The following is a 14,448-nucleotide window of genomic DNA, read 5'->3' on the forward strand; positions in this document are numbered from 1 at the left end:
TCATCTCCACTTTATAACTGAAAATCTTGGGCAAATGAGGACATTTAGCCTTTAACAATTTTGACTTGTGATTAAAACCCACTCCCTCAAATCCATCTTCAGCATATTTACCATCTCTTCCAAATTACAATCAGTTCTGAAGAAGGCTCACTGGACCTGAAAAGGTGACTTTGCTTTCTCTCCATAGATGCTGCCAGATCTACTGAGTTTTGGCCCAACAATTTGCGTTTGTATACAATTCAACACTTTTGATATGGTTGAACATTGTTCTGCATATACGTAGAGTGAACTTTAGTGCCAAATGATAGGTAGGAAGTAAAAAACAATTTAATGTCAAACCTGACCCAACACAGAAGAGCAACTAATCTACTTTTAGGAAAATAGTTTGTCAGTATGGTTTCTTTATCTTAATAGAATTTATTTTAAAATTAAAAGAGTCTGAACATTTGGTAACTACCTTAGTTTTAAATTTCTAGTCTATACAGCCTATTGTGTGGAACTTTTACAACGTGCCTTTGTAAGTCATGGTAGACCATGTGGAGCTTGCTAATTCCACTGGTGTTGCAACTTCCTCCAAAAAATCAAGAAGGATGGTCACATAAGATCTTCACTGCTTGAATCTATATCAAAATGATATGTCCCAATCATTCTCCTCTGTTTTTGCTATGCTCTGCTAACCATAAAGTGAGAAATGGGCTTGTTCATTAATGATTGGTAATGAACATTCTGCATTGATGACTCCTCAGATATTGAAGGTGTCTATGTCCACATGCAGCAAAACCTGGAGTGATAAATAACATGAGGCATTCACACCACACAAGTGCCAATCAATCAGAATCTAGCCATCAACTCTTGACATTCAATGATATTTCTATTATTGTTCCCCGACTATCAATATCCTGGGCTTACTCGTGACCACAAAATGAACAGGATCAGCCATATAAATACTGTTGCTCAAGAACAGAACAGAGTCTGGAAATTCTGTAGCAAGTAACTCATTTTCTGAGTTTTCAAAGTATGTCCAAAGCATAAGGATAAAATAATCTTGCCTTGAGCAAGCTCTAAAAACTTAAAATAAATTTGATATCAGATAAGACAAAGCAACCAACTTGATTAGCATTCCATTAATTGCCTTCAACATTCACTCCCTCTATCATTGATGCACAATGGCAGGAGTGAGTATTATCTACAAGATACACTGTAGTAAAATCACCAAGGCTGCTTCATCAGCATTTCTCAAACCCATAACCTCTACTACATAAAACGGTAAGTGCAGCAAATGCATGAGAACAACATTAGAGTGTTTCTCTCCAAGTTATGCACAATCCTCATTTGGAAGCAAACTGCCACTTCTTTACATACTAGTGTCAAAATCCTGGAACAAACCCCTTGCCCCCCCCTTCTCTCTAACAATGCTGCGAGTGTTCCTAAACCTTATGGACTAGAGGCACACCATCACCTATTCTGAGGACAATTTGGGATGGGCAATAAACGTTAGCCTAAACAGTAATGCATATATCACAAGAATGAATAAAGTTGCTGTAAATATAAATGACTGGATTTAATTTGAGATAGAAGAGAGTCTGGGGGCAATTTATTCACACAGGGGATGGACAGTGTCTGGAACAGGCTGCCAGAGGCAGTGGTTGAGGCAAGTACAATTTCGACATTTAAGATACATTTGGACAGGTACATGGATGGGACATGGAGGGGTATGGGCCAAATACAGACAACGGGACTAGCTTAATTGTGAAAACTGAGCAGCATGGAAAAGCGGGGCTGAAGGGCCTATTTCCATTCTGTAAACCTCTATAAAAACTTACCAGATCACTGTGCATGTAACCCAAATTTACTCATGATAATTAAGAAAAATGCTGAACTTTATAAAATAGAAATTAACAAATTCACCATACTATGACATGAGCACTGCTGTACCAATACTTATTTATGGATTATAATTGGGCTGGCACAAGCAACAAAATATTAAAATCACATGCCACATACTTCTCAGAGGCACAGGATTCTTATAGAAAGAAACCAACTGGCTCATTGTGTATCCGCCAGCTCTCCAAATGGGCAAATTATAGTAGTTTTGTGTTTACTTACATAAATTTACCAATCTCACACCAGGACTGGTAAATGGATACAGGTTTTGTTTATTTGAAAACCTGTTACAGGATTACTCAGGGTGTTACGGTGGCTCAGTGGTTAGCACTGCTGCCTCAGCACCAGGAACCTGTGTTCACTTCCAGCCTCGGGCAACTGACTATGTGCAGTTTGCACATTCTCCCCTGTGTTTGCGTGGGCTTCCTCAGTGTGCTCTGGTTTCCTCTCACAGTCCAAAGATGTGCAGGTCAAGTGAACTGGCCATGATTAATTGCCCACAGTATTCGGGGGTGTGTAGGTTAGGTGCATTCGTCAGGGGAAATGGAGGGGAACATTCTGGGTGGGTGGGTTACTCTTCGAAGGGTCAGTGTGGACTTGTTGGGCCAAATGACTGTTTCCACACTGTAGGGATGCTATGATTCTATTCTATGATAAATAGACATGTTACAAAAGTTCAACAACTATTTTTAAAGGAAAACACAGCAACATTTCTTCACACTACATGCTGCAAGTTAGACTAACAATGGCTGCTAATCACATACTCCACACCCTGGTTACTTGATCATTGGCATGTTTCCTTCTAAACTGATATCATGACATCCCCTTTCTCTAAGATAAAATCACACACATTAATTAAAATACATATGCATTATAATTGTTGTGAAAATAATAACTGAAGAACTTGAGACTTTTGAGTGCCTTTGTAATATTAACTTGTCAGTGTGTTGTTATTTTACAAATTGTTGTTACAAATTGTACAAACTAATGATTGTGGAATACACACCACAGACATAAGTTCACTGAGTTTACCTGAATATATGTTCAATGCATAATTTGAGTGCTAAGTGTTATATAGTTGTCCAATTCCCCAAGTTAGCTTCTGTTTTTGTTTTTCACATGTAGTTCTATCAGGTGTTATGATCTCAAGATTTAGGTTAACTGCAAGCTTGTGATACTTCAGTGGGTGACCAAGTTCCCTGGATGGGATATATGACTTGAACCTTTTAATCTACATGCAGACTTAGCAGTTTTGTGTTTGGGTTTCAGTTGTGTATGGCATTCATTCTCCATTGTTTTACAAGAAAAATTCCCTCATTTGCTGATAAATTAGACAGGTGATGGCTCAGAGACGTCGTCTTAAATCAACCTTCTAAACAGGCTTTTCACTGGTGACAGTAAGCTCATATCTAGAAGTGTTATTCAAAAGTATAGGATAGCAATACAAGATCCTGTTTTTTCATCTTGTATTTCACAATTAGTGTTTCACAAGTGCTAACCATTTGCTTGGTGAGACTGTTAAATCTGGGACAGAGTGTTGAAGCTGTCATAAAGTTTGTACCTCATTTGAAAGGTTGTCTCTGAAAGTCTGACAATGTATTGTGATCAGTTATGTCACTTCTTCTGGTGCACGGAGCAGAGAGTATTCAACTCCTTGTGTCTACCATGGTTATACTTGAGAGATCCTTCAAATGTCCTATGACTAAAACTTGGAAGAGCAGTAAGTGACTACAGGAAAATCATATTATCATAGAACGCCTGAAGCACAGAAGGAGGCCACCAAAATCCATTTCAGTGTTGGCTCTGAAAAAGAACTACTCATCACAGGCAATCCCTACACTATCCCCAAAGCCCTGCATATTCTTCGCTTTCAGATAATAATCCAATTATCTCTTGAATGTCTCACTGTTTTCACCACACTCTCAGGCAATGTTGCCTCTAAGCTGTGCACCTGCTCGACACACACTGTTCCACGGTTCCACACACACTGACTTTTGGTTTGGAATCCACTGCCTTGGAGGTCTACAGACTAGCAGGAAAAATTAGAAGGAACACAACTCTCAGGCAGTATATTCCAGATCCTAATTATTCTAAGAATCACAGAAGTGTAATGGTGCAGGAGTCGTCCTTTGGTCTGCACTGGCTTGTTACCTACTGCTAATCTCCTGCTTTTACCCATACCCTTTTTTTAAAAATTGTTATATCATTATTTTTAATCCAAGTAATTAACTAAGGCCCTTTCAAATGCCTCCATCACATTTCCAGATAATGTGTTCCATATTCTAACTACTCCTGAGAAAAGTTTTCCTCACTTTTGCTCCTTTGATGAGCACGAACAGTTTCAACCTATCTAGTCTATCATGCCCTCTCACGATTTTGAAAACCTCTCTTGAACTGTCCTCTTAGCCTTCTTCGCTCCAAGAATAACAGGCCAAACTTCTTCAATCTATCCTCATAACTGAAGTTCCCCATCCCTGGAACCATTCTTGTAATCCGCTTCTGCACTCTCTGCAATGTGATCACATCCTTCCTATACTGTGATGCCCAGAACTGTACACAATACTCCAGCTGAGATTTTAATACTGTGTTGATATAGCTTTGTTTTCCAATTACCTTACATCTGTGCACTCTGGCTTTTGATCATTCTACCAATGGAACAATTTCAGCCTACTCTCTCCAGATTCCTCGTAATTTTAAATATCTCTATGAATCTTCACTTCGCAAAGGGTAATAAGTCCAACTTCTTGAATCTATACAACTGAAGTTCCTCATGCCTGGAAACATTCTCTAGAATCTAGCAATGTCAAGAAAATCTAGAACAAGTCACTTATAAGTTAGTTAAATTGTCTTGTTAAGCAGGGGCCTGTCTGGGCTGGCATTTAGCTGTCAATCAGCTGAAAGCCCTTTGTGCAATTGTTGTTAATCACTGCAGCAGGAAGCAGAGCTCAGCGAGCTGGTGACTCATCAGTATGTATCTTTTTCAAAAAAAGTAATCATTTTTTCTAATCAACCTGCTCAGAGATATTAATACACACCTCTGGAACAGATGGGACTTAAACCTGAGCTTCCTGGTTCAGGGGTTGGGACATTATCCCTGTGCCGCAAAAGGGCTCTCCAAGTCTCTCTAACAGAATTTATGTGAAATACATGGCCAATAAGGAGCACTAGGCCAGTCTATGTCAGAGTAAGTACTTAGCAATTTGATACAAAGAGGGATTTTTAACTGCATAAGGGGAATGGAACGTTTTAAGTAACTTTTACTGCAAGAGGTTTAGATTGCTCAGTTCAGTGAAAGGAGAGAAGGTATCCTTTTATGAGCAGCTGCTGTGAGGAATTGTATCTTAGACTATTCAAAATTCATTGATTTTTAACGGTTTAAAACAACCTAGCACAGGAAAAATAAGTTTGCAGTAAACAGTACCAAAGAAAAGTATTTTGGTTTTCATTCACTCATGGAATGTGAATGGGCCAGCACTGAATGCCTATCACCAGTTGCCCATGAAAAGGTAGTAGTGAGCTGCCTTTTTGAACTGCTGCATTCTATATGCTATATGTAGATCCACAGTACTGCTGGGACAGAATTCCAGGATTGTGACCCAATGGTACTGAAGGAATGGTGAGTGGCTTGGAGGTGGACCTGCAGATGTTGGTATTACTATGTATCTATAGCTCTTGTCCTTCTACTTGGTAGTGGTCATGGCTTGGAAGTCTAAGGAGCCTCGGTGAATTTCTGCAGCGCATTTTGTAGATTGTATACACTGTTGCCACTGGACATCAATGTTGGATTGAATGACTGTGGATGTGGTGGCAATACATCAGGCTGTTTTATCTTGGATGGTATCAAGCTTCCTAAGTGTTATTGCACTCATGAAAGTGTAGAGTATTTCAGCACACTCAGCCTAGGGGTTGTAGACAGTGAACAGCCTTTGGGAGTCAGGTGAGGTAACCTCTGCAGGATTCCTAGCCTCTTACCTGTTCTTGTCAATTTATTTATATGGCTAATCCAGTTGAGTTTCTAGTTAATGGTATGAATGTTATCTTCTAATCTTCAGCCTTTTCAGTTATTGTCAGGTCTTCCTACATTTGGGCATGAGCTGCTTCAGTACCTGAGGAATTACAAATTGTGCTGAACACTCTACAATCATTGAATATCCCATTTTTAACCTACAATGAAGGGAAGCAGCTGAAGATGATTAGACTTTGGACACTACCCTGAGAAACCCCTGCATGGATGACATGGGAATGAGGTGATGGACCTCCGACCACCACAATGAACGTCCTTTGTGTCAGATGTGACACATCAGTCCAAGATAGAAGCATTTGCAAAAAAGTTTTGTAGGAAGTGTCAAACGGATGATCTATTCTCCAATGGTCCCCAGCATTTCACATGCCAATCTTCAGTCAATTCGATTCACTCCATGTGGAATAAAGAAATTACTTCAGTGACTGGATAGTGGAAAGTCAATGGGCCCTGACACCATTTCAGCAAAAGTATCAATGGCAGGCTGCATCTGAGGGTCTGGAAAAGCTGGTCAGGCAGCATCTGAGGTGCAGGAGAATCAACATTTTGAGCATCAGCCCTTCATCAAGAATAAGGCTTGTGGTCCTAGAAGGGGGTTGAGAGATAAATACGGGGGTGGGGGGAAAGAGATGGGGAAGGTAGCTGGGAATGCAATAGGTAAATGAAGGTGATAGGTTAGAGTGGAGGATGGAGCGGATAGGTGGGAAGGAAGATGGACAGGTAGGACAGTTCAAGAGGATTGGAAGCTTGGATCTGGGATAAGGTGGGGGGAGGGGAAATGAGGAAACTGATGAAATCCACATCGATACTGTGTGGTTGCAGGGTCCCAAGGCAGAAGATGAGGCGTTCTTCCTCCAGGTGTCAGGTGGTTAGGGTTTGGCAGTGGAGGAGGCCCAGGACTTGCATGGCCTTGGCGGAGTAGAAGGGGGCGTTAAAGTGTTCAGCCACAGGGTGGTGGGGGTGTTTAGTGCATCTCAGGGACACTGATCTCTAGCATCTGCAGTCCTCGTTTTCTCCTGGAACTGAGACTCTCGTCCCACATCCTTATGACTATGATTTGATAATTATTTTTGCTTCCTGGGGCTATAGTGTAGTATACAATTTCTGTTCAAATCTTGCCTGAGGCCTCACCTGTTACCTGCCCTTCATTCAAGAGAAATTATACCTCTGATCATTAGTGGTCTATCTATCTTTAACTACAAAGACTTGCCAAACTCGTGCCAAGATCAGGAAATGATTGCATGTTTTGACTATTTGAAGATCTGTTGTAGGATTTATCTGTTGCAGATAAATTTGTTACAGACGTTCAGCAACTGATAAAGAAAACCATAGCTACATTCCTACATACTGCATGAACATTAGACTGAGTGGTTGTTAGTCACATGTTCGACATCCTGATTTCTTGTTCATTAGCAAAATTTCCCCCTAAAGTGATAAGGATAGTGTACATCATGTATGAATAAAGAGTGAGGGAAAGAATAAGAATCTGAGGTTAGGGCATTCATTTTCTGGAAGGATTGCAAAGTGATGGTTTTGGTCTTGTTAACCTGTTAAACTTGAGGAAATGCTGTTTACAAATTGATGTGAAACAAGTAATTAGCCCAGTTGATGAGAGCTGGAATAAAATCAAAATGCCGGAAATACTCAGATCAGGAAGTGCCGATGCAGATTGACCTGAAACACTAACCTTATGATTATTCATAGGACGAAAAAGCATTGGTGTTGTTTCAGAAGGAAATCAAGGCTTATATTTCATTAAATATATTCTGAAATATAGAAATTATTTTTTGTCATTACCCATCTTCCATTCCAGGTTGCAGGTAGAGGTGTGCGTGCACAGGCCTGAGTCGTTGAATCACATGAATGCACAAACGCTGGAACATCTGCAGAGCCCAAAGTAAGGTGCAAAGGGAGAGGATTTTATACATTTTATTTCACATCTTACGTTTTAAAAAATTATTACCAAAGATATTAACAAGTATACAAAACACTCAAAAATAGAATGAAAGCAGTATCTGAAATATGTTTAAAGTATCAAATAGTCTGTCATTAATTACTATTACACTAAATGAACTAAAGCACTTCATACCTGTCTAACAATCTGATTTGGACATTTAATGAGGATTTGCATTGGCCACCAATCATCATCTGCCATTCGGTCCAAAAACCACTGTACAGAAAGAGGTCAGAATTTTGAAATAACACGGACAATTTCTGAACAAAAGTTCCACATTACAATTTTCATATTTCATACGAAGCAGTGAAATTATAATATCAGTGTAAATTTATCATTGCTCCCACTATCAGGCACATAAAATTCAACTCAAATAATTGTATCTGGACTTGTCAGGAAAGAAGTGTAGGTGTTTAACATTCAGGTTGTGTGTCACAATCAGTAGCTTGCAGTTCAGCAGATTATAGAGGACATGGCAGCAACAATTTAAGCTGCAATTGATATCCGACAAGGTGCTTTCAGTTCAAAAATCAAAACTAAGGTCCAGGAGCCAGAAGGCAGGTTAAGCCATACTGTTCCTGCACCTGTGGAAAATTTGGTTTGTAATATGAGCATCTAACTTTGTGCTCAAAGTCTGCAGACTGCCTCATTCCCACAACCATATTCCAGAAACAGAGTAGAGTCCCTTCGTAAAATGTCTGCCAGTGAATGATCATTTGTGAGAAATTATATGTAGCTATGAGAGAAACAGATAAGATGGTAGTGCAATGGTGGTAAGTCACTTTTTATTGTAGATGGGGAGGAAACCGAGATGGGTGTGTACACTAAAGATTTGGCATGGTGGACAGATATAACTGCAAGGATTCTGCTATAGGTATTGCATGGAAAGACCGAAGAAGACGTCCTGCTGCATCTTGTTAGTGAAGATGTTGATGGCGGCTCTGAAGAGGGGTAGCTAAATATATTCAAAAGCTGCTAGAGGGTCTTATGACTGAAATGAAGCCATTTTGCAATGCAAGAAAAAAAGAAATGACTCCATCAAACATAATGTCAATTGGCTGAGCAAAAGAGTTACAACATATAACAATGTCTTTATTTTTGTTGATTTAAGACTTTTCTGTCACTTTAAGATCTAAACAGTGGCTCAAAGATATAGAACCAGTTTCTGGGCGAGCAACATACTCTTGAACTAACCAGCTATAGAACACACAATTTGATTTCACTGGCTTTTGACATTTAGATCCATACAAATTATATCAATACATTGCCAATATGCAATGATCTGTAAAGCCACAATGAAATTCAGATCAGTTCTATTTACTTAACAAAAAGGTTTGGCATTTTTTGTTCATGGACATAGTAGTAATTTTTCAGTAGATATCCTCTTCTATTCTGTATCTCTACTTGAACTATTTGTAAAGATATGCTCTTAAAATACTAAATAGAAATTTTGAAAAGACACTTTGACAAGTATCTTCATCAGAAAAATATTTGACTGACTTGGCAGTTGTAGAAATTATTGGTCAATAAATGATATTTAGAAGAAATCAACTGTTCATACATAGTTTTTGTCTAGTGAATCGAGGCCCTTTTTAATGTAAAATAAATCAAAGCATAAACAGCTAAAGTAATCACTTGAACAATCTGATTTCTTACTGCAGAAATAACAACACTTTTAACACTTCTATAGCTGTTAATTATGAATTACAGATACCTACATTTCCTTTAGTATATGTGCTGCATGACAGAAGATTGTTTGCTGTTTTGTGAATTTGAAGAGGAATAAATATGAATTAGTTATCTGGTAAAGTCAAGAAAAAATGTTTCATGAACATTGGAGAGATCAGCATAAGTTTTAAATGTTTTAACTTGATCTTCAAGGAAATGCAAATGTAAATAATCCTGAAGTGAGTAATGAGAGGTGGAGTTTTGTACAAGCACAGTAAACTAGGTATGCATTAATGTTTCAAAGGGACAGATTCCTGTAATTGCTGCACCCAGCTTTTGTGGCTTGGATTATTCTAATGTTTCTGGAATATAACAAATGAAGAAGCACTGAAGTTCCAGCACAACTGCCAGCTAAATCAGGAAATCTTTTCCTTTAGAACTTTCAAAGGACTCATTTAGAACAAAGTATAAATTACCAAGAGATCAGCTAGATTCCTCACCTCACAGGCTGCCTGGCTGTTATTAAATTGTTTCGTCAAAAGCTCAATCCATTGCAACATGGTGGGCTATGAGAAAGAGAATTATAATACCAGGTCATGGCATGTTATTCGTAATCCATAATCTAAAATTTATGAGATCAATGACGTGAGGGAAGGAAACAGATTCATGTTTTTAAACTCAATATATTATCCAGATAAATTCACAATCCCCTCAAAAAAAAGTAGTTGGTAAATGTACGAACAAACATTTCAAGGGTCAAGATCACAATACCTGATTTTGAAAAGTGACAGAAACCAAACAAAAATCTACATTCCTCCTACACAAATGTATCAAACCAGGAATGCTTCTGTAGGTGATACTTATTCATGAACTGTATATCAAATAATACTGTTAATGGCAGTAACTCCCAATACAATATGGCTCCATGCTTGTAGATAACTTGCTTTAAATGTGAACCTGATCTGAGAATTTTGGCCACAAATTACAATAATATCCTTACATCTAACATTTAGAAGCAGATGCCAAAAGTTAAAGTAGCATTATGAGCATAAGGCATGGATGCTTTGTCCCTTGCTGCAATTTCTCACTGACATTACTTCCCTGGCTGATGTTGGTTAATTAGTAGTATATCAGAAACTAGAACCACACCTCCATACATACATTAGGCTTTCAGATGGCTATATCTATATTAATATATTGCATTTTTATAAAGCAATACACTGCTCCATTAGTTAAGAGATTCACATTAAAAATAAAAGTACAATTTCTTAAAACTGTACTTCATTTTGTTAAGTACTGGCACCTAGTTTTAGGCAAATGTTATTCAATTACATGCAGACCAAGAATCTGTCGTTCCTCTAATGTAAATGCCATACTTTTATTTGTTCTGGGATTCAACATCAGTGGTTTGCCCATCTCCTTTAGGTGGACACAACGGTACATATACACTTGTGATCTCACAGCCAAATTAAGTCGCAACAACATATTCAATATTTAGTTGCAACACTGATGATTCCCTTGTCCAGTATCCTGGCGACTGCAACCTGACTCCACATCCCCAGATACCTCAGGTCATAACCTGCTGAGTGATGCTGAGGAAGAGAGGGTGAACGTGTGAGGGGAGGGTTGCAATGGTGGCTCAGTGATTAGCACTGCTCCCTCACAGCAGCAGAGACCCAGGTTCAATTCTCCCCTCAGTGTTTGTATGTTCTCCATGTCCGCATAGGTTTCCTACAGTTTCTTTCCACAGTCCAAAGATGTGTAGATTAGGTGGATTAGCCATGCTAAATTGCCCATAGTGTCCAGGGATGTGCAGGCTATGTGGGTTAGCCCTGGGAAATGTAGGATTACAGGGTTGGGGTAGTGAAGTAGGTCAAGGTGGGATGCTCTTTGGAGGTTCAGTGTGGACTCAATGGGCTGAATGGCCTGCTTCCACACTGTAGGGATTCCATGTTACATTGTACACTATGATAATTAAAACTTCCACTTACCTTTTCTTTGGAATGAATGAAAGTTTCCAGGACAAAAGAGGTGCTTAGCTTAAATCAAAGAAATATTCAAGTCAACAATCATGTATGATTAGAAAATCTTCTCTTCAATCAATAAAAAAAGTTAGTGTTTGCAAAAAATCAAACATGGAATAAACACTCACCTTAGCAGTCATAAGTGATACTGCTTTTGGATCTGGTAATGTGCTAGGGATGCTACTGCATAACTGCCACATAAAGCTGGAAAAGCAGAATTCACTGAAATCAGCATACTCTTTATTTTCTCCCCCCCCCGGTGCCACTCACTACAATAGTCCAGACATGTTACACTGGTGCAGACCAATTTTGATCCAGTAGTACTTACCCAAAGTAGGTATGCTCAAAAATATTCTTGTCCTGAAGAAACTGCATGTTGTCATGCCAGATCCACTACAATAAAAACAGCAAAAACAATTCTGGGAGTGAATTAGCAACGAGGTTTGTTTGAGCTAACTGAAACATATTCAAGAACAGCAGTTTGCTACATTTTCAAAAGATACATTCACCGCTTCTGCATTAATCAAACGCTATTTTATATTGTATTTAATATTACAATTCCTCTGTATCATGTTGGATGCATTAGTAAAATAGTAGAAATGACAAAACCAAATGACTTTCCATTTATGTAGTTTCTTTTTTACAAAGCAATTTATAGCAAATTAAATACTTTATAAATATAGTCATTAGCAGAGTGTAGAAAACACAACAAAATTGGCACACAGAAGATTCCCACAAACAGCAATGTAATAATGATCAGAAAATCATGCTGAATAATGGATGAATGTTGGCCAAGACATGAGGGATAACTCTCCTCTTCTTTTTCAAAAAAGTGTCATATGATCTTCTATGTCCAACCGAGTAGGTAGAGAGAGAGATTTGGTTTATTGTCCGATCCAAATGTCAGTACACTGCTCTCGAAGCGCTATATTGTAGTGCCAGTGTAGATTATTGTGCACAAATCCCTGTGGAAGACTTGGACCCAGTGTAAAAAGATCATTTTCATTTATGATCTAGAAAAGGGCTTAAATAGAACAATTAACTTCAAGTATAGACACACTATTGTAAGTCAGAACAAATGACAGGTTGCAGACTAATTTTAAATTAGGTCAGGTGAATGTGCCTCAAATGATAAATTGCATTGCGCCCAGTGATCAACTCAGTCAGACATTAGGCACTTAATTTTCATATGCAAAGAATGTAACAGCGGTTTCAGATGCTCTCTTAAACAAAGTGGTAATGAGGGTCCCTTCTCCTTCTCCCTACATCCCTCTCACGTTTGAAGGTTTGCATTACCCTTAACAATCTTTGTATATAAATACTAAATTGGCTACATGCTTTTACTGGTGGAAGGTATTAGTTTTTAAAACAATGCAAAAGAAGTCACAGTAATTTTGGTGGTCGGAAGTTTGCTCAGTTGTATTTGATAACACTTCAGAGAATGAAAAACTAGTAGTAACGACATGGGCTCCTGTGGCGAACTGATAGTGTCCGAAGAGGCTCTGGTTCAAGTCCCACCTGCTCCAGAGATGTGTAATTGTATCTGAAAAGGGTGATTAAAATATCTAAAGTAGTAATGAAAGGTTTTGTGGCACAGTGGCAGTGTCCTTATCTCTGATCCACGTGATCCAGGATCAGGTCCTATTTGCACCAGAAGTATATTATAACACCTCTGAACAGGCTGATTACAACATTTTAATATTTTCTAATGAGGTCAGTGGCTCCTTTGTTTAGGGGTATGGCACAGTAGGTAACATTTCTACCTCTGGACCAAGAAGCCAAGGTTCAAGACCCATCATGTTCCACAGAAGTAAGAGAGCATCTTTGAACAGATTAGTTTCAAAGTAAGTAATGAACAGCATTTGTATTAGGCCTACCCAGCCTAGGAATCTTCAGGGGCTGTTATTGCCAACATACACCTCTTGTTTTAAAATCTTCTGTACATAAGAATGTTTACAAAAGCTTTTCTGCAGATTCAGAGGGAGCAAGAGTGCTTTCCTCACCGCTCAGTAATCAGTCATCTTATTCAGCTGTTCCAGCATCCAGTTTCCAACACCCCCATCCAAATCTTCTTCCTCATCAACCCCAACCCTCTTCCTAAATCATTACCATTCTCTTATTAAACTTACCTTCAGACTACTGATAGCAGGGTTAGTGGTCAGACAATTGTCCTCAAAATTCATTAGCTGTCTACCATGACACTATAGAAATCAATAGCTCAAGACAAAAACTATAATAGAAGATGGGCAGAAGCCTTCTAGTTAAGATTTTCACTGTCTATTCTGATCATTTTTGACTCAGGAAATGGACATAGACAACATTTTAAATTTAGAACTGTTAATTTGAAAGAAATGTAGAGCTTTTAGGAAACCTGATGTGTTTAAAGAAATTAAATACAATTCAATTAGACTTTATCTTTAGGGTTTGCAGTAGAATTTTCTAGAATTTTTCTGAAATCAGCCATAGGTTTTCTCCTAAATAAAAATGAAAAGAACTGCAAATGCTGTAAATCAGTAACAAAAACAGACATTTCAGGTTAGGTGACCCTTCCTCAGGTTCTGATTTCTGATAACTCTGATTTCTCGCCACAGATGCTGTCAGACCGGCTGGGCTTTTCCAGCAATTTCTGTTTTTGTGGCGTAGATTTTCTTGTTTACTTGCTTTCCAGGGAAATATCATTATTAGAGAGGATGTGCAAGATAAGCAAGGGTGTACCATTAATGTAATGAGTAGACTGAAGGCTTCTGCATTTTCTATATGTTTGTATAAACACTAAGCATTATTTCCAAACCAAAAACAGAAATAACTAAAATAACCCAGTGGATCCGGTAGCATTTGTGGACCGAAAGCAGAATCAATGATTTGGGTGCAGTGACCCTGCCTTCTTCAGACCTCAA

The 14,448-nt window shown here is 38.5% G+C and overlaps 1 protein-coding gene across 5 annotated transcripts in view; it reads right to left on the reverse strand.

Annotated features, from left to right (window-relative positions):
• The window catches only part of usp34 (ubiquitin specific peptidase 34), a 371,687-nt gene that overhangs the window by 78,282 nt on the left and 278,957 nt on the right, over positions 1–14,448 (reverse strand). For all 5 annotated transcript variants that reach the window (XM_043696074.1, XM_043696076.1, XM_043696075.1 and 2 more), the window contains 6 exons: positions 11,880–11,944; positions 11,680–11,755; positions 11,519–11,566; positions 10,028–10,093; positions 7,995–8,075; positions 7,703–7,788 (listed from right to left, as the gene is read on the reverse strand). In XM_043696074.1, coding sequence (XP_043552009.1) covers positions 7,703–7,788; positions 7,995–8,075; positions 10,028–10,093; positions 11,519–11,566; positions 11,680–11,755; positions 11,880–11,944 — 422 coding nt within the window. The remainder of the gene's footprint in view (positions 1–7,702; positions 7,789–7,994; positions 8,076–10,027; positions 10,094–11,518; positions 11,567–11,679; positions 11,756–11,879; positions 11,945–14,448) is intronic.

The sequence above is a fragment of the Chiloscyllium plagiosum genome, chromosome 9 (assembly GCF_004010195.1).
Source record: "Chiloscyllium plagiosum isolate BGI_BamShark_2017 chromosome 9, ASM401019v2, whole genome shotgun sequence".
In the NCBI taxonomy this organism is placed as follows: domain Eukaryota; kingdom Metazoa; phylum Chordata; class Chondrichthyes; order Orectolobiformes; family Hemiscylliidae; genus Chiloscyllium; species Chiloscyllium plagiosum.